Source organism: Molossus molossus, unplaced genomic scaffold, assembly GCF_014108415.1.
Source record: "Molossus molossus isolate mMolMol1 unplaced genomic scaffold, mMolMol1.p scaffold_m16_p_11, whole genome shotgun sequence".
In the NCBI taxonomy this organism is placed as follows: Eukaryota; Metazoa; Chordata; class Mammalia; order Chiroptera; family Molossidae; genus Molossus; species Molossus molossus.
Genome location: NW_023425346.1, coordinates 10,455,840 through 10,478,404, shown reverse-complemented (window position 1 = coordinate 10,478,404; position 22,565 = coordinate 10,455,840). Strand labels below are relative to the sequence as shown.

General features: G+C 49.2%; 1 protein-coding gene across 2 annotated transcripts in view; it reads left to right on the top strand.

Moving 5' to 3' along the window:
* Positions 1-21,715, top strand: part of STEAP3 (STEAP3 metalloreductase) — a 47,936-nt gene extending 26,221 nt beyond the window's left edge. Inside the window, exons 3-5 of one of the 2 annotated variants that reach the window (XM_036254828.1) lie at positions 874-1,401; positions 7,076-7,240; positions 20,980-21,715. In XM_036254828.1, coding sequence (XP_036110721.1) covers positions 874-1,401; positions 7,076-7,240; positions 20,980-21,261 — 975 coding nt within the window. In that variant the 3' untranslated portion in view covers positions 21,262-21,715. The remainder of the gene's footprint in view (positions 1-873; positions 1,402-7,075; positions 7,241-20,979) is intronic. The other variant, XM_036254829.1, reaches the window with a different exon arrangement.
* The last annotated feature ends 850 nt before the right edge of the window (positions 21,716-22,565 follow it).

Below are 22,565 nucleotides of genomic sequence, written 5' to 3'. Positions count from 1 at the left end.
GTGGGTGGACAGCCAGGAACGTGGTGAGTGTTGGGTGACAGAGCCTGGAGGGAACAGCCAGCTGCTGGCTAGGGAAGACTTCGAGGTCCACCTTGGCCCGGGCCTTGCCCACATCGTGTTGTTATCACAGGAAGCAGCAGGGCGTTCCGGGCTGAGGAGACCACCTGCAAGGCACAGACCTCCGCTTCCTCACCTGGAAAATGGGGACAAGAGTACCACCTGTAGGCCCGTGGCAGGGCTGAGGGGTCGCAGGCGTGAAGCCCGGTACACAGTACACGCTGTGTGGGCTTGGTAGACCACACCAACCACAGCGTTGTCCGCATGCAGTGCTTAGGGACCGGAGAATGCCGTGTGCTTGCGCGTGAGCTCCTGAGGGCAGCGGGGGACCGGGAGGCTGGGGCTGGCTGTGGACCGCGTGTGTGCAGGCTGAGGGCCAGACACGGCTGAGGAACATGATCAAGGGACAGTTCAGGACTGAGGGCAGAACTGCCCTCACGGCTACACGTAAAGTCCAGTTGCTGAGTGACCCCAGGGAATCCCAGTCCTCGAAGTACCTGCCCCAAGGCCTCATGGGCGCCGCCCATGTGGGCATTTGCTGTGGAGGCTGATGGCAATGATCTGGGCAATACTAGGTGAGCCCTGGGTGCCCTTTGTGGGTAGTGGGCATTGCTGGGCCAGAGTCTGGGAGGCCACAGGGGGAGAAGGGAACCCCTGGCCTGGGTGTCACAGCCGCCTCTACTCCCAACTATACCATCAACGGGCACAGCTGGGCCCCAGCTTTTCAGCTTCTTAACGGGAAGGTTGTTCCTGATGCTCTCTGCGGCCCTGCCCACCCCCGTGGCCTGTGACCTTGCTGATTCCCTTCTCCCACAGGTGCCCATCTGTAGTGACCAGCCAGAAGCCAAGCGCGTTGTCTCTGAGCTGGCACACGCCATGGGCTTCCTGCCGGTGGACAGGGGGTCCCTGGCCTCAGCCCGGGAGGTGGAGGCCATGCCCCTGCACCTGCTCCCGAGCTGGAAGGTGCCTGCCATCCTGGCTCTGGGGCTCTTCATCTTCTTCTACGCCTACAACTTCACCCGGGATGTGCTGCAGCCCTACGTGCGGGAGGACAAGAACAAGTTCTACAAGCTGCCCCTGTCCATGGTCAACACGACGCTGCCCTGCGTGGCCTACGTGCTGCTGTCGCTGGTCTACCTGCCCGGCATGCTGGCGGCCGCCCTGCAGCTGTGGCGGGGCACCAAGTACCGCCGCTTCCCGGACTGGCTGGACCACTGGCTGCAGCACCGGAAGCAGATCGGCCTGCTCAGCTTCTTCTGCGCCGCCCTGCACGCCCTGTACAGCGTCTGCCTGCCCGTGCGCATCTCCTACCGCTACGACCTGGTCAACCTCGCCCTGCAGCAGGTACTTCCGCCCTTGCCCGGTGCCAGGGCCAGCCGTGCCGTGGGTGCCGCCCGCCAGCCACTGTCTGTGTGTCACCCGTCTTCTGTGGACTCTGCCCTGACCGGGCAGAGCTCACGTCCTGCTGTCCAAGATTTCGAGTATCCGTGAACAAAGTATGAAAAGCCCTGTGCTTGCGGGCACAGCCCAGGCAGGGACACTTAACCAACCCAGCAGTAAGCGCTAAGGGGAAAAGTCAAGTAGGGGGACGGCTGTGGGTACAGATTTAAAGGCTGGTGTGGACAGGCCCAGGTGCCAATGAGACACTTCTCATCCACCCCTCTTTCCAGCCCAGATGGCCCTTGCAGTCTCTGCTCAGCTTGGGGGAAAGCAGGGATTCGGGTGGGGCTGTGCCCTCCCCGGGTGCACCCGCCGTGCAGCCAACCCCTCGGTGGCTGGGCCACACCCCGGTGCAGGACCAGGAGGCAAGGCCCCTCGGTGGCGGGGCCACACCCCAGTGCAGGACCAGGAGGCAAGGCCCCTCGGTGGCTAGGCCACACCCCGGTGCAGGGCCAGGAGGCAAGGCCCCTCGGTGGCTGGGCCACACCCCGGTGCAGGGCCAGGAGGCAAGGCCCCTCGGTGGCTGGGCCACACCCCGGTGCAGGGCCAGGAGGCAAGGCCCCTCGGTGGCTGGGCCACACCCCGGTGCAGGGCCAGGAGGCAAGGCCCCTCGGTGGCGGGGCCACACCCCGGTGCAGGGCCAGGAGGCAAGGCCCCTCGGTGGCTGGGCCACACCCCGGTGCAGGACCAGGAGGCAAGGTTGGGTCACTGCCTGTGAACCACGTACCGCGGCCCCTACTCGTTCGCAGCTTCTCTCCTGGCAGCTGCTCCAGTGCCCTCATCCTTTCCCACCCACGGACACCTGGCATCATGCATCTGTGGGCTTGGGCTTTCAGAGGAGAGAGGGAGAACACTAAACCTCAGGCAGGGAGGCAAGATGCCTGCTAGAAATGAGAGGAAGGGGAAATGAATAGTCGCAAACCTTTAAGAAGAGCTTGCTGTGTTCCGGGTACCATTTTAAAGGCTTTCATTTAACCCTCATCTCATCTCTATAAGCCAAGTGCTGTACTACCCCTATTTTACATACGAGAAAAATGAGCCACAGAGAGGATAAGTAACGTGACCAAAGTCACACAGCCAGTACGTGGAAGAACTGGGATTCAGATCCAGCCATTCTCCCGACCCGTGCTCATAACCACACTGAAATAAGTCCAGATGAGTGAATGATCCCAGAATGCGGGTCATCATCTCATTCACGACTGAGCACCTACTCTCCCAGGTCTGGGGTCGCAGAAGGGACTAAAACTAGACAGTCTTGTCCCTTCCCTTGGCTGGCTTGGGGAAGCCTGGGCTTCTGAAGACCTCAGACGTCACTGATTGGAACCGAGACCTTGACCTTGAGCAGGCCACAGCCCCCTTTTGTCCTCAGGGCCCTGGTGCGTCGACCAAGGTCTCTCCTGGTGCTAATGTTTTTTATGCTCTGATGTTATTTTCTTCTAAAACAGTGGCTCTGTGAGGTTCTGGCACCGTGTTTGCCGCCAGGGAGGCGGCAGATCTGAGCGGCAGGCATTTCAGGCGCTGGGTGGGGAAGAAGGTAATGCTCCTCTCTGCCCACCGGAGCCCCAGGCAGTCCCTGCTGCTCCTCACACAACCCTCTGATGATCTTCCTCGAAACCCTCTGCCCTGCCGGGCTCCCCTTGACAGTAAGTTAACCCAGTGTTGCCATGATGCAAATACTAGGACACAGGGGCACGTGCCAAGTAGTTTCCCGAGTTCCAAAGGCCTTTAGGGCTGGAGGCCCTGGCGGAGGTTGCCAGGCAACCATCACTCCCACAGGACTGGCTCACTCTCAGGACAGCAAAGGCCTGTCACACAGAGGGGCTTAAACTTGTTCTCTGGAGTTCTGGAGGGCAGAGCCAGGGATGGTGTGAGGAATGTGGAGGGGGTGGGGGTGATGCTAACAGAGCAGAGCAGCCCCGAAGTGGTGAGCTGCCTGCCCTGGAGGTATTCAAGCAGATGCCGGATAGTCCAAGGGTCAGCCTTGTTCTCAGGCACTGAAACTGGGCATCTGAGGCTGTTCTGCACTCAGCCCCCAACGGCAAGGCCTCCAGGTGCCGCATGGGTGACCTTCCCATCCTGCCCTTGGGCTGCCCCGCAGGGCCCCTGGAGGATGCGCTCACCACCCTGGCTGCCCTGCTGGGCTTGGGGCATTAGGTAGGGCACAGGAGTCGGCAAGGTTTCCTCCAAGCCCCAAGTCCACAGACCTGGAGGCAGAGCTGTACCCCAGCTGCAGAGCAAACCTCTCTGACCATGTTTATTGACTGTATTATTACGGACAATAACTCATATTTGCAGTGTTTCCTGATTGCTTGTGTGCTTCCCTAGAAATGCATTTCAAGACCAAGATGAAAGAAAATGTTTGACCAACAGTTTTCTTCTCTCCCTCACCCCGAATCTTGTCTAGGCTGTCAGAGAGAACTGCCCCAAACGCACATTTCACTGTTTCACGCTGCAAAACACCCAGAGACACCCCACTGCCCTTGGGTAGTGACGATGCAGCGCCCTCCCTCCCAGCCACGTCGTCCCACTGCTTCCGTGACACGTCACACTAGGCCCACGCTGTCTTAGGAATGGGCAAAGCTCATTCCTCTTGGCCTCGGCTCCCCGCCCGAAGACACCTGGACAGCCTGACAAACTGCTGTTCTTCCTTCAAAACCCTCCTTCCTGTTCAGCTCCCCAGCCTGTCTGCCCCTTTCTCCATGCTCACCTCTGTAAAATGCGAGTGTGAACACTTCGTAGTCACTGATCTGCATGTCTGTCTTCCTCCCGACTCAGCTCCGTGACTGGGTCTCCACCTCTGGGGACCCAGGGTTTGTGACACAGGTTCCCACTACCTGCCCACAGTGGCTGATGTTAACTCGGCCACCACAACGCCAAGACGAGGCATCTCTTGAGAGGAGTACCTGGAGAACTCGGAGCAAGACCTAGTCCCCCTGCCCGGTTCTCATTAGGAACAGCAGCGCCGGCCACTTACATTCAGTACGCACTGTGTGCCAGTCACATGCTTCCTGGGCCCCAAACACCCTCCTTGTAGTCCTTGCAATAACACAGTGAGAAAGAGGCAGTGTTGCCATTAGCCAGGGTCCCATGACTGCCCCTAGGCAGAGTGGGCATTGAAATCCAGGCTTGGGACTGCAAGGCCGTCCCCCACCCCCACCGCCACTACAGGCCGCCTCCTCTCCAGGACCGCACACTCTCTTCCCACCCACCGCCCACACGTGGGATGTGGAGAGGGGCTGATGCCGCAGCCCCTCTGGTTCTCCTGGCCCTGGGTCCTTCAGCGTCTAAGCTGCAACCTACAGGGCAAGGAAATCCCAGTGAATGTCCGCCACCATTTCCTCTTCTGCTGAGGAACAACACTCTCGTCATTCTCGAGGTGCCGCCTTGATTAGCTCTAAACACAGGAGGATTGCCAGGGGATGGAGAGCTGTTAGATCTGTGTTCCAGCCGTGTGTGACACCCGTCACTGGGAGCCCTGAGACGGCCTGGGGTTCAGTAGTGGGGTGAGAAGGTCACAGGCTATGGAAGGAGCTGGATCCAGACCCTCAAGCAGGCTCCACCCATCCCTTGCTCCCCGCCCCCCTTCCCAGTATCCCTGCAGAGAGGAAGTTTTAGAGGAAAAAAAACAAGACATTTGCAAGCAACTGTGGTATGTGTGTAATCATCCGAACTCTGACTTGTGACATTAGCTGCCTGATTTTACCAAAACGCAGAAGGCAGTGACTAAGGAAGTTTCCTCGAACAAACAACCTGCACAAGAAGAGGACAGTGTTGTCACCGGGCGACGGTGTGAGTCAGCCTTCGGGCGCCGTCTGTCCCCGGTGGGGCAGTGTCAGCCACCTTTTGAGCCAATACTGACATTTGCTTGGTGACTAGCAGCAGAATCACAGGGTTTCAGACGTGACCTCCCAACTCTCTCAGGTGGAGAAGGAAGCCCAGAGTCACACGTGACTTGTGGTCAGGATGAGAAGCTGGGTCCCCAAACTCCTGGTTCTTTAGAGGCTGAAAGACTCCGAAGTCAGCCAGCCTATCCTTAAATTCGAACAGAGGCAATCATGTTTCTCAAATTGCAGGGAAAGTACCCAATGGATGGCATTTTCTGTCTTTTAAACTTTCTTTCATAAACTACTCAACCATTTTGCTCAGCCCACTAGATTAATTTTTAATATTGTATCTGGTAACCGGGCTGGGGTTATTTTTTCCTGCTGAAATACTTTCTCAAAAGCCTGCGTGAGTCACTCCGGTCTGCGACGCAGAGGCCTGGCCCTGAAGCACTGTCTCGTTTCCTAATGGAAACACTCTTCCCTGTTCTGCTGTTAGAATTAAAGTACCAGCTTTTCATGGTGTTTCTCAGAGAACACCTTGACTTCCAAGAACTCTTGCTACCTGGTCGCATTTGGAAACGGCAGTTCTAATGCAATGACCTTCATAAAAGTTCCTCCTCTTGTGTGCGCGGCATGCGTGAGTGCCCGCTGGGCTGGGAGGGGCTGAGTGCAAAGACACTCTGGGGGGGGGGTAGAAATCTCCAGGCCCACATGGACCCCTGATTTGTGTGGCCCCATGGCTCTGTGAGGGCAGGTATCCTTGACCCCTGCAGCCCAGGGCCTGGCGCACAGCGGGTGCTTTGTAAGTGCTCACCGGTGTGCTTGGTGGAGTGTCTGTCCTTGCTCGCCGGCAGTGGTAAGCCAAGGTGACATGCATCCAACAGAAATGGGGATCTGGGTGGGAAGGTGGGAGCTGGGGGCTTTAGTCTCTGTGCATCTGTGAGCCCTGATGCAAGGCCGTGACGGGGGCCGGTTGGGGGACGAGGAAGGCAAAGCGTCTGGGGAGCAAGCGGGCAGAGAAATATGAGCCCATCTGGCTGATTCTCCCTCCCTCCTTTTGGGGATTTGGGGACCAGAAACTGATGATATGGTCATGTTTGAAGGGTCTGCGTGTCTTGTTGACTTCTCTGACCCTTACCCGGCTCGTGGGACCATCTGGCTGGCTGGCCCGGGCAGAAATACCCACGCCTTTGGTCCTGATCCCAGCTCCGCCGTCTCCTGGCTGAGTGGAACCATGGGGAAGGTACTTCGTCTTTTTGCCTCGTTTCCCTGTTCTGCAAAATGGAGATAAGAATGACCTCTACCACCCTGGCCAGTTTGGTTCAGTGATAGAGCGTCAGCCCGTGGACCCAAGGGTCACAGGTTCGATTCCTGGTCAAGGGCACGTGCCTGGATTGCAGGTTCAGTCCCTGGCCAGGTGTGGGAGGTGGCCAGTCAATGTGTCTCTCACATCAGTGTTTCTCTCTATGTCTCTTGCTCCCTTCTTCCTTTCTCTCTGGAAATCAATGGAAAAAGTATCCTCAGGTGAGGATTACGAAAAATAAAAATAAAAGAGTGACCTCTACCTCGTGAGGTGGTTGTGAAAATTAGATGGTCTGACACCTGACAAGAGCTCAGAGCAGAGCCAGGCATTTGTCTCGTGTGGTGGGGACGTTGGTCATTACGCCGGGTCTGGCACCTGAAGCCATTCACTTGCCCACGTCCCGGGCAGCGACCATTGTCAGTGTTCATGTTTCTCCTTCCACCCACACCAGGTCTTGAGCAACAAGAGTCACCTCTGGGTTGAGGAAAATGTCTGGCGGATGGAGATCTATCTCTCCCTGGGAGTGCTGGCCCTCGGCACGCTGTCACTGCTGGCTGTCACCTCGCTGCCGTCCATCGCAAACTCGCTCAACTGGAGGGAATTCAGCTTCGTTCAGGTAAAAGGTCTGCCCATGGGAGTGAGCCTCGGCCCGGCCCCGCCTCACCGCCGTGTGCCAGCGCCTTCCCCTTGCCGGCGGCCCGGCTGTGACCGTCTGCACAGCAGGGTGCTCGGGCCTGCGGCTTCCCAGCCCTGCGGCCGTCCGAGTCTCCCAGCTAAGGGCTGCCTGGCCCAGCTCATCCTCCTGACATCTGGGGAAGCAAGTGAAAAAATTAGACAACAGACCACTGGACCCTGGATTAAATAGTATCAGTTTGTACTGATCAGTTCTTGAGCTTCCCAAACAGAATCTCATGATGTACAGTCGTTGGACAGCTCTCTGGTCTAGCGAGGAGTCGGGGAGCCAGCGAGCGAGCCTCGCTGACCATCTGCACCCTCCTCCCAGCCCCGTCCTGTTGGGCCCTTGACCCTTGATTCGGGCAGGGCAGAGGGAGGTGAGCATTGGGATCACCAGTTGGTAGGAGATAAAACACGGCATTTCCCAAAGGACACCATTCCTGTGAAAAATCCAGAAAAAGGGAGGTCTGTAGTCAAATGAATTTGAGTCACAGTTTGCTTCCCCCCAAGCGAGATACCAGGCACTTTTCACACTGAAGATTCTACTGACGTCTACACCAACAGGCCTGTTAACCAGACTTACTTGAGCATTAGCACTATCTACACTCCAAAGAATACAGTTTGAGAAGTGCTGCTAGTGATGAAAGGTTCTTTATGCGTTTATTCATTCAATAATTGTTTTTCGAGCACGGACTGCATGCCAGCCGTTGTGTTGGCCTGGGATGTGACAGGAACCAAGGCAGGCCTCGCCACATTTCAACTTAAGAACAACTAAGACAGACTCTCTTCACATTTGTTTGGCATCTGCCGTTGTCCCCCATCCAGAGCACGTGGCCCGCTCCCCAGTGTGGTGGATGAACTCATCCCCTCCCAGGGCTGGGAGCTGACTAATGCTGGATTCTGCCCCCACTGTACCAGGGCACAGAACAGCTATCGTATCCGCCCCCGCTGTCAACAAAAATCGGTTGCAATCTTCTCTTTGCAGTGAGGACACAGTACAGGGTTCAGAGAGGGACACCGGAGGTGCAGGGCTCTTGTGTAACCCAATTTCATTGTGGGACCACTCTCAGACCTCAGAATCAAACAGCTGTGGCTGTTTTTTGTTTGTTTTTGTTTTTGTTGTTTTTTTAAGTGTGTCAGTTTACGAATCTAACTGGCTCTGCTCAACTCGGAAGGTCCCTGGAGGAATGCTCTGGACCGACAGATGCAGGGGAAGGAGGAACTTCATTTATTGGCCCCTAATCCTCAGGTGTCGCACACCCACATCTAGGATTTTCCTGTTCCTGCCTGGACAACCCCAGGGCGCGTGGTTTATCCACAATAAAACACTGCAGGTTGCTCCTCACCAGAAAATTGCTCCCTCACACAGCCGCAGATTACAAGCTGGGCTCTGGCCGCCGGGGAAAGCCAGAGGGTTTGCTTTCGTTATAGCCAAACGGACAGGGACCTCGGCAGCCGCAGTCTGCTTTTACATATTGCAGAGCCGAAGAGAAACTTGAAAGTCCTCCTGCCGCGGCGAGAGCAGGGGGACTGGGGCCGGGAGGTGGGAGGAAGGCAGAGTTCTGCTTGCGGAAATCAATCGCCCACATCCTGTCCACAGGAGCAAATGCTGTCTCCCCTGGGGGAGGGGAGCTGGGAGGCCCTGGAGCCCGTCCTGGCTCTGTCCCTGGGGACAGGTCATCCCTCCTGAGCCTCTTGTGAAATGGAGCATGTGCCCTACGAGGATGCTATGAGCCACTGGGAGAGGTTATGTGTGAAGAAAGATAAAGAGCATCTTGCTATTATTTGTAGGCTATGTGGACACATTTCCGTTATCGCTGACTAAGCTACTACTGATCAGCCATTGCTGAGTGAGGAGACCAAGGGACTCCCACCTGGGCATGAGAATGGCCCAGGTTACTGTTTGCAGACTGCGATTGATACTCACTGATGGTCATGATATCAATTTAGGGGCTCACAGACAGCTTTTTAGAATAGACTGGCAAAGAAAACATCAGAGTGTTTTGCATGCTGAAAGGATAGACATTTTTCTAAGTTGCGTTGATTCAGTAGTTATATATACATACATGGTATGCTGGTTCCACACTGGGCAGTAATGTCAAATGTGATTTGTACTGTAAGCCACCATCAAAAAGGTTGAAGTCACAGAGCTCTCTTCATGAAATACAGACACGCAGACCCATCCCTGATCTATGAGCTCAGATGCTTGGGGGCGGCTTGGACGGCTCTGGAAGTTGTATTTTGCCAGCTACTGGGTGACTCTTAGGTGTGCATGACACAGGCAGTGTGTGGCAACTTCTGGGGGAGGGGACACAGGTTTGGAGCCAGCAGACCTGAGTTTCAGTTCCGAGACCACCACTCTCTAGCCCTGTGCCACTAGATAGATTTTTAGCCTCTCAGAGCATCCTCACTTAGGTCTGTGTCCACATCCTGTGGTCACTGGCAGGACTTGAGTTGAGGACATGGAAGGTGCATGAGCTGAAGACATGTAAAAGTCACAGGCCCAGTGATGGCTGCCTGATTGCTGAGGTAAGCTGCTACCTTCTGCACAGATAGCTCTGCCAGTGCGGAGCGAGCCGGAACCCACTTCCTTGCCCTGCTACACACGACCGCAGCAAGTCACTGGGGCTTATCAACTGGCTGTGGAGATGCCATGGTTCTCAGTGGGCCTGGGCTGACCCCTGGGTCTTTACTGATTTAGCTAAAAGCCATCAAAACAGTATACTGATCCAGCAGAGATGACTTGTGCTTACCTTTATCCTTTTGTTCCCAAGTCCATTTTCAAAGTATTACATTTGGGTTGTGTTTGTTTGAGTGGTGGTGGTATTGTTTTAATTTGGTTTAGGCTGTGCTAACTGCTCCTAGTTAAGCAAGTTGAACATCATTCGATTGCAGAAGAGGGTCCAAGATGTGGAGTAGGTGGAAGCTGCAATCAACCTGGAGAACCATCTGAAAACTAGCTGAACAGAAGTCATGTAACTAAGAATATAAAGAAGAAACCATGTTGTGACTGATAGAAGTGATGGAGACACAAAACGGTCTGGCCCCATGCCCATGCGTGGCAGTTGAGAATCTGAAGGGATATCTCAGCAGCAGAGGTCCCCCTTTAGGAGTGAGGGGGTCTCAGCCTCATGCTGGGTCCTCTCAAGATGCCCCAGAACCAACATACACAGTGGCTGGCCTCAAATCACAACAGGGCACTGCTCAATTGACCCACAAGTAGCACACCCAAAGGGAGATCTCAGCGGGCACCAGACCCTGCTGAGGAAAATTCCACTTCATGGGGTCAGCTCCCACATAGTAGCTCATATGCTGTGGTCATGGCCTATCCTCACAGCCAGCCAGCCTGAGGGTTAACCCCACTCACAGACGTATCAGCAGCAATCAAGGCTAAACTACAATAGGAGGGCCCACATAACCAACACAAGGGACACTCCTGGAGTGCCCAGCTCAGGAAATCAGGGAAACTGTGCCACTGGGTCCTTCAGGACAACCACTACATATGCCTACCCAGCCAAGACTGGGAGGCACAGCAGATCTACCTAATATATAGGAAAAAACACAAAGAGGCAGACAAAATTAGGAAACAAAGAAACATGACCCAAATGAAAGATGAGGACAAAACTCCAGAAAAAAGAACTGAACAAAATGGAGGCAAGCAATCTACCAGATACCGAGTTCAAAACACAGGTCATTAGGATGCTCAAGGAACTTAGTGAGAACTTCAACAAAGAGATAACAAGCATAAAAAGGACACAGAAACCATAAAGAAAGAAGCTGTCAAAAATGAAGACTACAGTAACTGAAATGAAGCAGAGGATCAAATCAGCACTTTGGAAGAAAAGGTAGCAGAAACCACCCAATCAAAACAGCAAAAAGAAAAAAGAATTTAACAAATGAGGATACTTTAAGGGAAAACATCAAACCTAACAACATCAAGCCTAACAACATCTGCATCATACAAGTACCAGAAGAGAAGAGAGAGAACAAGGGATTGAGAATCTATTTGAAGAAATAACAACTAAAAACATCCCTAACCTGGTGAAAGAAAAAGACACATAAGTCTAGGAAATACAGAGTTCCAAACAGGCCCACACTAAGAAACAAAATCATTAAAATGCCAAAGGTTAAAGACAAAGAGATAATCTTAAAAGCAGCAAGGGAAAGACAGCTCCCATAAGACTATCAGGTGATTTCTCAACAGAAACCTTTCAGGCCAGAGGGATGGGCACAAAATATTCAAAGTGATGAAAAGCAAGTACTATAACTAAGATTTTCCAGCAAGGCTATCATTTAGAATCAAAGGACAGATAAAGAGCTTCCCAGAAAAGAAAAAGCTAAAGGAGTTAATCACCACCAAACCAGTATTACAAAAAATGTTATAGGGACTTCTTTAAAAAGAAGGAAAAAATAGGAACATAAATATGAATAATAAAGTGGCAATAACTGCCGATCTATCAATAATCATTTTAAGTGCAAATGGATTAAATGCTCCAATCAAAAGACTTAGGGTAGCTGAATGTTTAAGAAAACTATATATATATATGTCAATTAGAGACCCACTTCTGATTAAAAGAGACAAAGACTGAAATAAAATGGATGGAAAAATATATTTCATGCAAATGGAAATGAAAACAAGCTGGAGTAGCAATACTTATATCAGACAAAATAGACTTTATTTATTTATTTATTTATTTATTTATTTATTTATTTATTTATTTATTTTGGTGCGTGCCCCTAGCGGGAACCGAACCCAGGACTCTCTGGTCCACAGGCTGACGTTCCAACCACTGAGCCAAACCAGCCAGGGCTCTGACAAAATAGACTTTAAAACAAAGGCTATAATAAGAGACAAAGAAGAACATTACATAATGATAAAGGGAACAATCCAAGAGGATATAACCCTTGTAAACATTTATACAAACAACATAGGAGCACCTATATAAAGCAACTATTAATGGACATAAAGGGAGAGATCAACAGTAATACAGTCATAGTAAGGGATTTTAACCCCACTGACATCAGTGATTAGATATTCCAGACAAAATCAACAAGAAAACAACAGCCTTAAATGACACATTTGACCAGATGGATTTAATTTATATTTTTAGAACATTTCACCCCAACACAGCAGAATATACATTCTTTCCAAGTGCACATGGAACATTTTTCAGTATAGGCCATATGTTAGGCCACAAAATAAGTCTTAACTAATTTAAGAAGACTGAAATCAAATTAAACATCTTCTCTAACCACAAATAGTATGAAACTAGAAATCAATTACAAGAAAAAAAAAAAACTAAGAAACAATAAACATATGGAGGCTAAATAATGTTACTAAACAATGAATAGGCCCTGGCCAGGTAGTTCAGTTGATTAGAACGTCAGTCATCTCAATACACCAAGCTTGCACGTTCGATCCCTGGTCCGGGCACATACAAGAATCAACCAATGGCCCAGCTGTTGTAACTCATTGGCTGAGCGTCAACCCATGCACCAAGAGGTCGAGTACCAGTAAGGGCACATGCACAGGTTGTGGGCTCGATCCCCAGTTGGGGGCATGTGGGAAGTAGCCAATTGAAGTTCTCTCTCATCAATGTCTCTATCTCTTTCTCCCTTCCTTTCTCTCTAAAAATCAATAAAGAAAAAAAAGAACCAATGAATGTGTAAATAAATGGAACTCTCTCTCTTTCCCCCCTTCTCTTTTTCTCCTCTCTATTCCTTTCTCTCTAAAATCAATCAATCAAACATATAAACAAACAAAAAAAAATAATGAATGGGTCAACAGTGAGATCAAGGAAGAAATCAAAAGAAACCTTGAGACAAATGAATAGGAGAACACAACAATGCAATATGTATAGAACACAGCAAAAGCAGTCCTAAGAGGGAAATGCATAGCAATACAGGCCTACATCCAGAAATAAGAAAAACCTTAAATAAGCAATCTAACCTTACATGTAGAAGAACTAAAAAAAAACAACAACAAACAAAGCCCAAAGTGATTAAATGAAAGGAAATAGTAAAGATCAGAGAAGAAATAAATGAAATAGCATAAAACACAACACAAAAGATCAGTGAAACCAGAACTGGTTCTTTGAAAAGATAAACCTTTAATGAAACTCATCAAGAAAAAAAGAAAGGGCAGGGGGGAGGGGAGGAGGGTGTCAATGGGGTAAAAAAAAGAGAAACATCTGTAACAAAAATAAAATAAAAAAATAAAAAAGAAAGTATGCCCAATAAATAAAATAAAAAATGAAAGAGGAGAAATGACAGTTGACACCACAGAAATAAAAAGAAGTATAAGAAAGTACTACAAACAGTCATATGCCAACACACTGGACAATCTGGAAGATATGAATAAATTCTTAAAAGCATGCAATCTTCCAACACTGAATCAAGAGGAAACAGAAAATCTAAACAGACCGATTCCAACCAATGAAATCAAATCAGTAATCAAACAACTCCCAACAAGCAAAAGTCCTGGACCAGATGGCTTCACTGGTGAATTTTACCAAACATTCAAAGAAGAATTAACACCTGTTGTTCTCAAAATATTCCAAAAAATTCAAGAGGCAGGAAGACTCCCAAGCTTATTTTACAGGGCCAGGGTTATTCTGATTCCAAAACCAGACAAAGACATTACAAAAAAGGAAAATTATAGAACAAAATCCCTGATGAACATAGATACAAAAATACTTAACAAAACATTAGCAAATCAAATTCAGCAAAACATTCAAAAGATCATAAACTATGATCAAGTGGGATTTATTCATAGGACTCAAGGTTGGTTCAGTATTTGCAAATCAATTAACATGATACATCACAAAGTCAAAATGAAGGATAAAGTCATATGATCATCATAATAGATACAGAAAGTGCATTTAATAATGTCCAGCACTCATTCATGATAAAAACTCTCAGCAAAGTGACAATAGAGGGATACATACCTCAACATAATAAAGGCCATATATGACACACCCACAGCTAACATATTCAATGGGGAAAAACTAACTGCATTTTCCTTAAAATCAGGAACAAGACAGAGATGTCCAGTTCCACCACTTTTATTCAACATAGTATTGAAAATCCTGGCCACAGAAACCAGACAAAAAGAAGAAATAAAAAGCATTCAAATCGAAAAGGAAGAAGTAAAACTGTCATTATTTGCAGAGAACCTTAAAGATTCCACCAAAAAACTACTAGAACTGATCAATGAATTCAGTAAAATAGCAGGATAAAAAAATAAATATTCAGAATTGGTTGCATTTTTATACACCAATAGTGAACGATCAGAAAGAGAAGTTAAGAAAGCAATCTCATTTACAATTGCATCAAAAAATAAAATACTTCTTTTTTTATTGGTTTAAGAGAGGAAAAGAGAGAGAGAACTAGGGCAGGATCGAACCCACAACCTGGGTATGTGCCCTCACAGAGAATCAAACCCACCACCTTTTGGTGTACAGTGCAGTGCTTCAACCTACTGAGCCACACTGGCCAGGGCTAAAATACTTCCAAAGAAGACATACAGATGGCCAGTATACATGAAAAAATGCTCAACGTCACTAATCAGAGAGATACAAGTTAAAACCACAATGAGGTATCACCTCACACCTGTCAGAATGGCTGTCATCAACAAATCATCAAATGACAAGTGCTGGGGAGGATGTGGAGAAAATGGAACCCTAGTGCAATGTTGGTGGAAAGGCAAAATGGTACAGCCACTGTGGAAAACAGTATGGAATTTCCTCAGAAAATTAAAAGTGGGCCCTGGCTGGTATTGCTCAGTGGTTAGAGCATCAGCCCCTGCACCAAAGGGTCTCAGGTTCAATTTTATATCAAGGGTACATGCTTGGATTGTTTATCTCTCTCTCCCTCTCTCACTCTCGCTCTTCACCTCCCTCCCTCACTTCCACTCTAAAAATCAATGGAAAAAAATCCTTGGGTGAGGATTAACAAAAAAAGAAATTTTTTTTTTAATGGAGTTGCCTTTTGACCCACTGATCCCACTTGTGGGAATATATCCTCTGTCTGTACCGCAGGCCGACGCTCTAACCACTGAGCCAAACCGGCCAGGGCTGAATATATCCTAAGAATACCAAAACACCAGCTAGAAAGAATATATGCACCCCTACATTCATTCAGTGTTATTTACAATAGCCATGATCTCAAAACAGCCCACAGGCCCATAAGTAGATGAGTGGATAAAAAAGCTGTGGTACATTTACACAATGGAATACTACTTGGCTGTAAAAAAAAAAAAAAAGAAGAAAATCTTAACCTTTGGGACAGCATGAAGGGACTTAGAGATTATTGTGCCAAGTGAAATAAGTCAGAGAAAGACCAAATATTATATGATTTCACTTACATGTGAAATCTGAAGAACAAAAGTAACGAACAAACAAAATTGAAACGGACTTATAGACGCAGAGAGTGGACTGGTGATTGCCAGACGGTGGGGGATTGGAGGAGTGGGTGAAAGAGGTGAAGGGATTAAGAAGTACAAATCGGCCCTGGCTGTTTTGGTTCAGCAGTTGGAGCATCGGCCTGCAAACCAGAGTCGCAAGTTCGAGTCCAGTCAATGGCATGTACCTCAGTCGTGGTTCAGTCCCCAGCCCTTGTTGGAGTCGTGTGGGAGGCAACCAGTCAGTGAGTCCCTCTCACGTTGATGTTTCTCTCTCTCTCTCTCTCTCTCTCTCTCTCTCTCTCTCCCTCCCTCCCCACCCCACTCTAACTGAAGATAAATGGAAAATATCCTCGGGTGAGCATTTTTTAAAAAGTACAAATTGGTAGTTACAAAATGGTCTCTGGGGTGTAGAGTACAGCATAGGGAACATAGTATTTTGATAACTATGTATAGTGCTAAGCCGGTCCTGGAAGCATCGGGAGGAACACTTTGTTAAGTATATGATTGTCAAACCACTATGCTCTATTGTGTATCAATACACAATAACATTGAAAGTATACTGTAATTAAAAAATAAAAATAAAGGAAAATTCTATAATGCAGGACAGCCCACACAGCCCCACATGTCGGCAGTATGAAGAGCGAGGAACCCTGCCTTAAACTGGGAACTAGTTCCATTCGGGGCGTGAAAGGAGGTCAGGGTCTGGGAAAGAGCAAGGGATGAGTGGCGGCACTTGGGTCAGAGAGGTAGGCAGGGGCAGATGACAGAGGCCTTCAAGGTCTGGGAAGCACTTTTAATATTTTACTTTCTGACTGCAAGGGGAAGTCATTACAGGTTGTACAAGTACACCAGGGTTGGGGGTTCAATCCCCAGTCAGAGCACATACAAGAATCCACCAATGAGTGATAAGTAAGTGGAAAAGCAAATCAGTGGTTTTCTCTCTCCACCCCCTCTAAAATCAATCAATCAATAAAAATGTTTTAAAAATCAAAGTAGCCCTGGCCAAGTTGCCTCAGCAGTTAGAACATCTGCCTGCGGACCAGAGAGTCTCGGGTTCGGTTCCCGCTAAGGGCATGTACCTCAGTTGCAGTTTGTCCCTGGGGGGGTGGCAAACAGTTGATGTGTCTCTCTCACATGGATGTTCCTCTTTCCCCCTCTCTCCCTCCCACTCTATCTGAAGATAAATGCAAAAAAAAAAAGGTGTCCTTGGGTGAGGATAAAAATAAATAAATAAATCGAAGTAAAATGATACTTTGGCTGCTGTAGTGGGCAAGAGGGGGAACAGGCTACACAGCCATCCAGGCGAGCAGACCGGGATGTAAGTGGGAAGTTAGGGAGAGCCGATGGGTTTGTTCTGATGGCTCGGGTTTGAAGGCTGAGGGAAAGTGAGAAATCACCGCAGCTAAAGTTTCGGTTTGAACAACAGAAGCAGTGAAGACGGAGGGTTGTGTAGGAGAGGTAGTTGGAAATGCATACTGACGGGACAGCAAGGTGCGGATGAGGGTTAACTCCCCCCTGCTCATCACATGGCTGTTTGAAACAGTTGCAAACAGCCTAATTATTTAATAATAGGAGATTAATTCAATAACTATAACGTAGTATTGCAGATACATCTATTAACATGGAACTACATCCCAATGTAACATCGCAGAAACTCCATTTCTTCACCATGACCGGTTCTCCATCCTGTCCCTCCACTCACTTCCTTACTCAGTGAGACATCAGATTCTGGTCTTAAGGACAAAGCCTCAGGTCTGACCACAGAAACAGTCTGTCGAGATAAGATAACATCTTGACTTCAGGCATCAGGACCTGACAGTGATCAGCCATTTTCTACCCTGGCCGCCACCAGTCAGTGGAGCTCATGAACCCAATGCCTTAAGCCACCATGATTAATGATTTTTCGTGTGTGTGTGTGTGTGTGTGTGTGTGTGTGTATGAAATTAAAATTAAAACCTCAAAATAGAAAATAAAATATAACGTGTAGCATTTTTGAATGGCCCTAGCTTGGGCAGCGCGGGTGCTCACTGGCCCTGACAACGCCTCCCTTTCTTTGGCTGTTCTGGGATTTTTAACTGTCTCCCAGGAGACAGAGTTCAGGGAAACAAACTTGCTAGAATCACAGGGGTTTCCTTGGGACAGAAAGTCACGCGGCCCTTTGTTCCTGGCTGGGTTGGCTCTCAGCACTCTGAACCACTGCCCAGGAAGGGTCTTCCTGCCACCTGCCACTTTGGGCAGCTAAAGGATGAGGATGTATGACTGGGCGCGGCATCTCCACGCCCAGTGTCTGGCCCCCATGCCCAGCACAATCCATCTCCAAACTGGGTGCTGGGGATGGTGGCTCCAGGGCATGTCACTGAGGGTTGCCAGGGCTGGGATCCCAGGCCTGGGTGGGGTCTCATTGCTGCAGCATCTAGGAAGCCCCATGATGCAGTGTGGGCACATCAAGGCCCTTGGGGGGTTTTGTTAAAGGAACGGAAAGGTCCACGTTCACCCCAACAGATGGCCTGGGCAGAGGGGCTTGAGGACTTCACCTGAAGCGAAAGGGCTTGGGTGATGAGAACCTTCATCCTGGCCTCACATCAGCATCACCGCTGAACTTCTAGATGCCTGAGCCCCACCCCAAACCAGTCTAATCCACATTTGTGGGGCTGGGGCTTGGACATTAATATTTTCCTCAACTTCCTCGGGTGATTTTAATGTGTAGCCAGATTGGAAAACCACAGTCTCAAACTGATAAACTCTCAGGGGTAAAAGGCACTTCCCACCCATCTCAGCAGACGCCCAAAATCCACACGAGTCGGCTGAGCGAGTGTTTGGGGCTGGGCAGCTGGCTGCGGGATGTCAGGATGGTCGTCAGAACTGTTTGTGATTAATTTCTGCTGGTCAGTGCTGAGACCTTCTTTCCCCCCCTCAACTTATTTTATTGTGGTAAAATGCACATAACATAAAATTTACCACCTTAACCATTTCTAAGTATACAGTTAGTGGCATTAAGTTTAATCATAATGTGCAACCATTCACCTCCAGAACTCTTTTCATCTTGCAAAACTAAAACTCTGTGACTATTAAATAAAAACGTCCCATTCTCCTCCCCCCGGCCCCTGGCAACCACTGTAGTATTTTCTGTCTATGGTTTTGATTATTTGGGTGCCTCATAAAAGTGGAATCATATTTGTCTTTTTGTGACTAATTTATTTCACTTACGTAACGTCCACAAGGTTCATCTGTATCGTAGCATGTGTCTGAATTTCCTTCCTAAATTTTTAAGGCTGAATACTATTCCACTGCAAATATATTCACCACACTTTGTTTACCCATTCATCCGTCAGTGGACACTTGGGCTGCTTCCATATTTTAGCTACTGTGAAACTGCTGCTGTGAACATGGGTGTACAAGTATCTCTTCAAGACCCTGCTTTCAACCTTGTGAATATATACCCAGAAGTGGAATTGCTGGAGCGTATGGTAATTCTATTGTATCATTTGAGGAACGGCCATATCGTCCCCCACAGTGGCTGCACCATTTTACATTCCTACCAACAATGCACGTCTCTCCGGTTTCTTCACATCCTCACCACCACTTGCACTCTTCTGTCCTGTTCCGTTTTGGTTTGATAGTAGCCATCCTAATGCGTATCTCATTGTGGCTTTGATTTGCCTTTCCCTAATGATTAGTGATATTAAACAGCTCTTCATGTGCTTGTTGGCCATTCATATATCTTCTTTGGAGAAATTTCTATTCAATTCCTTTGCTTATTTTTTAATTGGGTTGTTTCATTATATTCTTGTTGAGTTTAGGAGATCTCTATATATTCTGGATATTGATCCCTTAACAGACACATGATTTGCAAATATGTTCTCAGTTCTGGGGACTTTTGAACCCGGTCTTCTTCCACATCAATAGATCAGCACTTGGAAAAGGTGGGTGTGCTTCAGAGCAGCACCAGCCAAGACCAGCGCCAGGGGCAGAACGCAGAGTGCGGCACTTGTCCACACGAAACCTTACCCGAAATCTTCCCGAGGCTTACGGAGCAGCGCTGCCCAGCTACTGCAGCGCTGTCCCCAGAGTCAAGTGCGGGCACGTGACCAGGAGCCCATCTTAGCCGGAAGGGACCTGCACGTGGCGTAGGGGCGGGCTCTCTGTTGTAACATTAGGATCCGCTGTGGCCTCCATCTCCACATGCTCGTCAGCCTCCTTCCAGGCAGCAGAGTCATTTCCGCCTGGTGTCCAGGACCGGGTGTGGGCAGGAGGTGCGGGACCAGCACCCACAAAGAGCACTGGGCTTTATCTCCAGTGTCAGGTCACCCAGCCTTCAGGCCGCGATGAGCCACCTTCGCCACTGATGCCACGTCCACGTACCATGTACGTTTTCTACTTTGTGTTTTCCTTTGAATCAACTTAAAAGCAATTCACTTTTTCATCTGGCCTTACACCAAACATTACTTGTGAAATTAAGATTTTGGTATGCTGGTAGACACTTGTTACTCTAATATACATTAAAACATACATAAAACTAGTCAAATGTTTTTATTTATTTTTTATTTATTTATTTTTTTTGGTCGTACGTGCCCCTAGCAGGAACTGAACCCGGGACTCTCTGGTCCGCAGGTCAATGCTCAACCGCTGAGCCAAACTGGCCAGGGCCTAGTCAAATGTTTTTAAATTTCTTTGAACATCTAAAGGCCTCTGGCAAGATGGGAAGGCGATAGCGGGCTAGGTGAAAGAGGTGACAGGATGGAGGAGAATAAATCAGTTCCAGAATGGTCACGGGGATGTAGAGTGCAGCATCGGAAATATAGTCGATGATATTGCAATAAATACATATGGTGTGAGAGGGACTGGATGTATCTGGGTGATCACTGGGTTGTATAATGTCTAATCACTGGGTTGTACAACTGACACTAATATAACATCATATGTCGACTGTAATTGAAAAATAAAAAGTTATTTAAAATATAAAATAAAAATGTTCTCTGTTAGCCACCAGAGGTACAAGTAACAGTTACTTTATTGAATCCTCATGAATCAATCAATCCTTATATACCTTCAGGGTAGAAGCATTGCTCTGTTTTGCTGTTGGGGAAACTGAGGCTCAGAGAGTTTAGGTAGTGATAAGATCATGCAGAGAGTGAGTGATAGGGCTGGGATTTGAACTCAGAGCCCTGGCTGCCAAAGCCACACTCCTTTGTTCCCCTCTGCCTGCAAGCAGGGAGCCATGGGTGGAGTCCCTGTCCGTCAGCCTGGCCCTCACTGCAGCCTTCTCTCCTCCGCAGTCCACTCTGGGCTTTGTGGCCCTGGTGCTGAGCACCCTGCACACGCTCACCTACGGCTGGACCCGCGCCTTCGAGGAGAGCCGCTACAAGTTCTACCTGCCGCCCACCTTCACGCTCACGCTGCTGGTGCCCTGCGTCGTCATCCTGGCCAAAGCCCTGCTCCTCCTGCCCTGCTTAAGCCGCAGACTCTCCAAGATCCGGAGGGGCTGGGAGAAGGACAGCTCCGTCAAGTTCACCCTGCCGATGGACCACACGCTGGCCCAGAGGACCAGCCACGTGTGAGGCACGTGCACCTGCTCTGGGAACCAGACCCCGCAGGACGGTGCCCTGCGCCTGCCCAGGCGGTTTTTTCCTGATCCGTGCAGTATGGTGTCATTGTGCATAAATGGGTGGTTTGAGGTCCAAATTCCTGAGATGCAAACGTATTCAATAATATTCAGAATGACACACATGTGTGTGATATATAAGTTCATATATATTTCATATATATATACATAACAGGATTTGCAATTATACTTACTTAGCTAAAATGTTCAGTCCCTGAGATTCAACTTGTAGATTTAAAAGCAAGTGCCAGTGTTTGGAGAGCAGCATCTCACACTGCGGCATTTGCAGAGCTATCCACACAGGTTTCCACACAGAAAAGGCAGTGAGGGGCTTGTGCCTTGGTGGTCAATCCATTTGTGCCTCACACTCCCCTTTGCTACTTTCCCCAGGCTTGTGCAGAGCTGGGGCTCTAAGATGGCATGGCGGGCAGGGCGGGGGCGGGGAGGGCCTGGTGCCTGGGCCCGGGTGCCAGGTGAAGGCCCTTCCTCTGCCAGGTGGAGGAGAGTAAGGAGGGAGGTTGGGGCTGGCGCTCTCCCCCTAATACTCCCTGAGCTGGGGAGATTTTCCCCTCAAAGTCAGGAGTCACCGCGGCCGCTGCAAATTGATCCTCCTGTGGGAGTGTGAAGTCGCCGCCTTCCCGGAGGCGCTAATGAACCCCGTCTTGAGAACAAGTATAATCTCTTTCCCTCCTTTAAATTGGTGATGACCGTGCTTTCGACCACTGTGCCTTCTCACTTTCAGATAATTAGTTTGAACATGAGCAGGAGGCCTGGAGCAGACCCTGTAACGGTCTGTGCGTGGGGGAGGGGAGCACACGGCCTCAGCGCGCAGCCAGCTTCTCTCAGGCCCACCCAGGGTCATTCCGTGGGTCCTGGAAGAACACAGGATCTCTTCAGTGCCCTCTGCTGCCCCCAGGCAGACAGCCTGCCTGCTGAGCACCCAGAAAACCACACTGGTCCAAGTTCCTCTTTAGGGAGGGTTATGTTTCGAAATAGCTGGGGGTGTCTTTTTCACCAAAGTTACAAACTTGAAATTCTGCTGCCACAAAGCATAAGAGGCTGGACCACAGCCAGAGCCATGGACATGTGCCCTTGAGTCATATTCCATCCCTCACTGATTCACACTGAAACTGTTTGTACTTCCCCTGCGAACAAACAGTTGTCCCCCAGCTCCTGGCAGAACCAAGGTGATCAGTCATTTCCGCAAAAAGCACCTTGAACACAGGGGTGAGCTCCTGCTGGAAGACATCCGCGAGACAC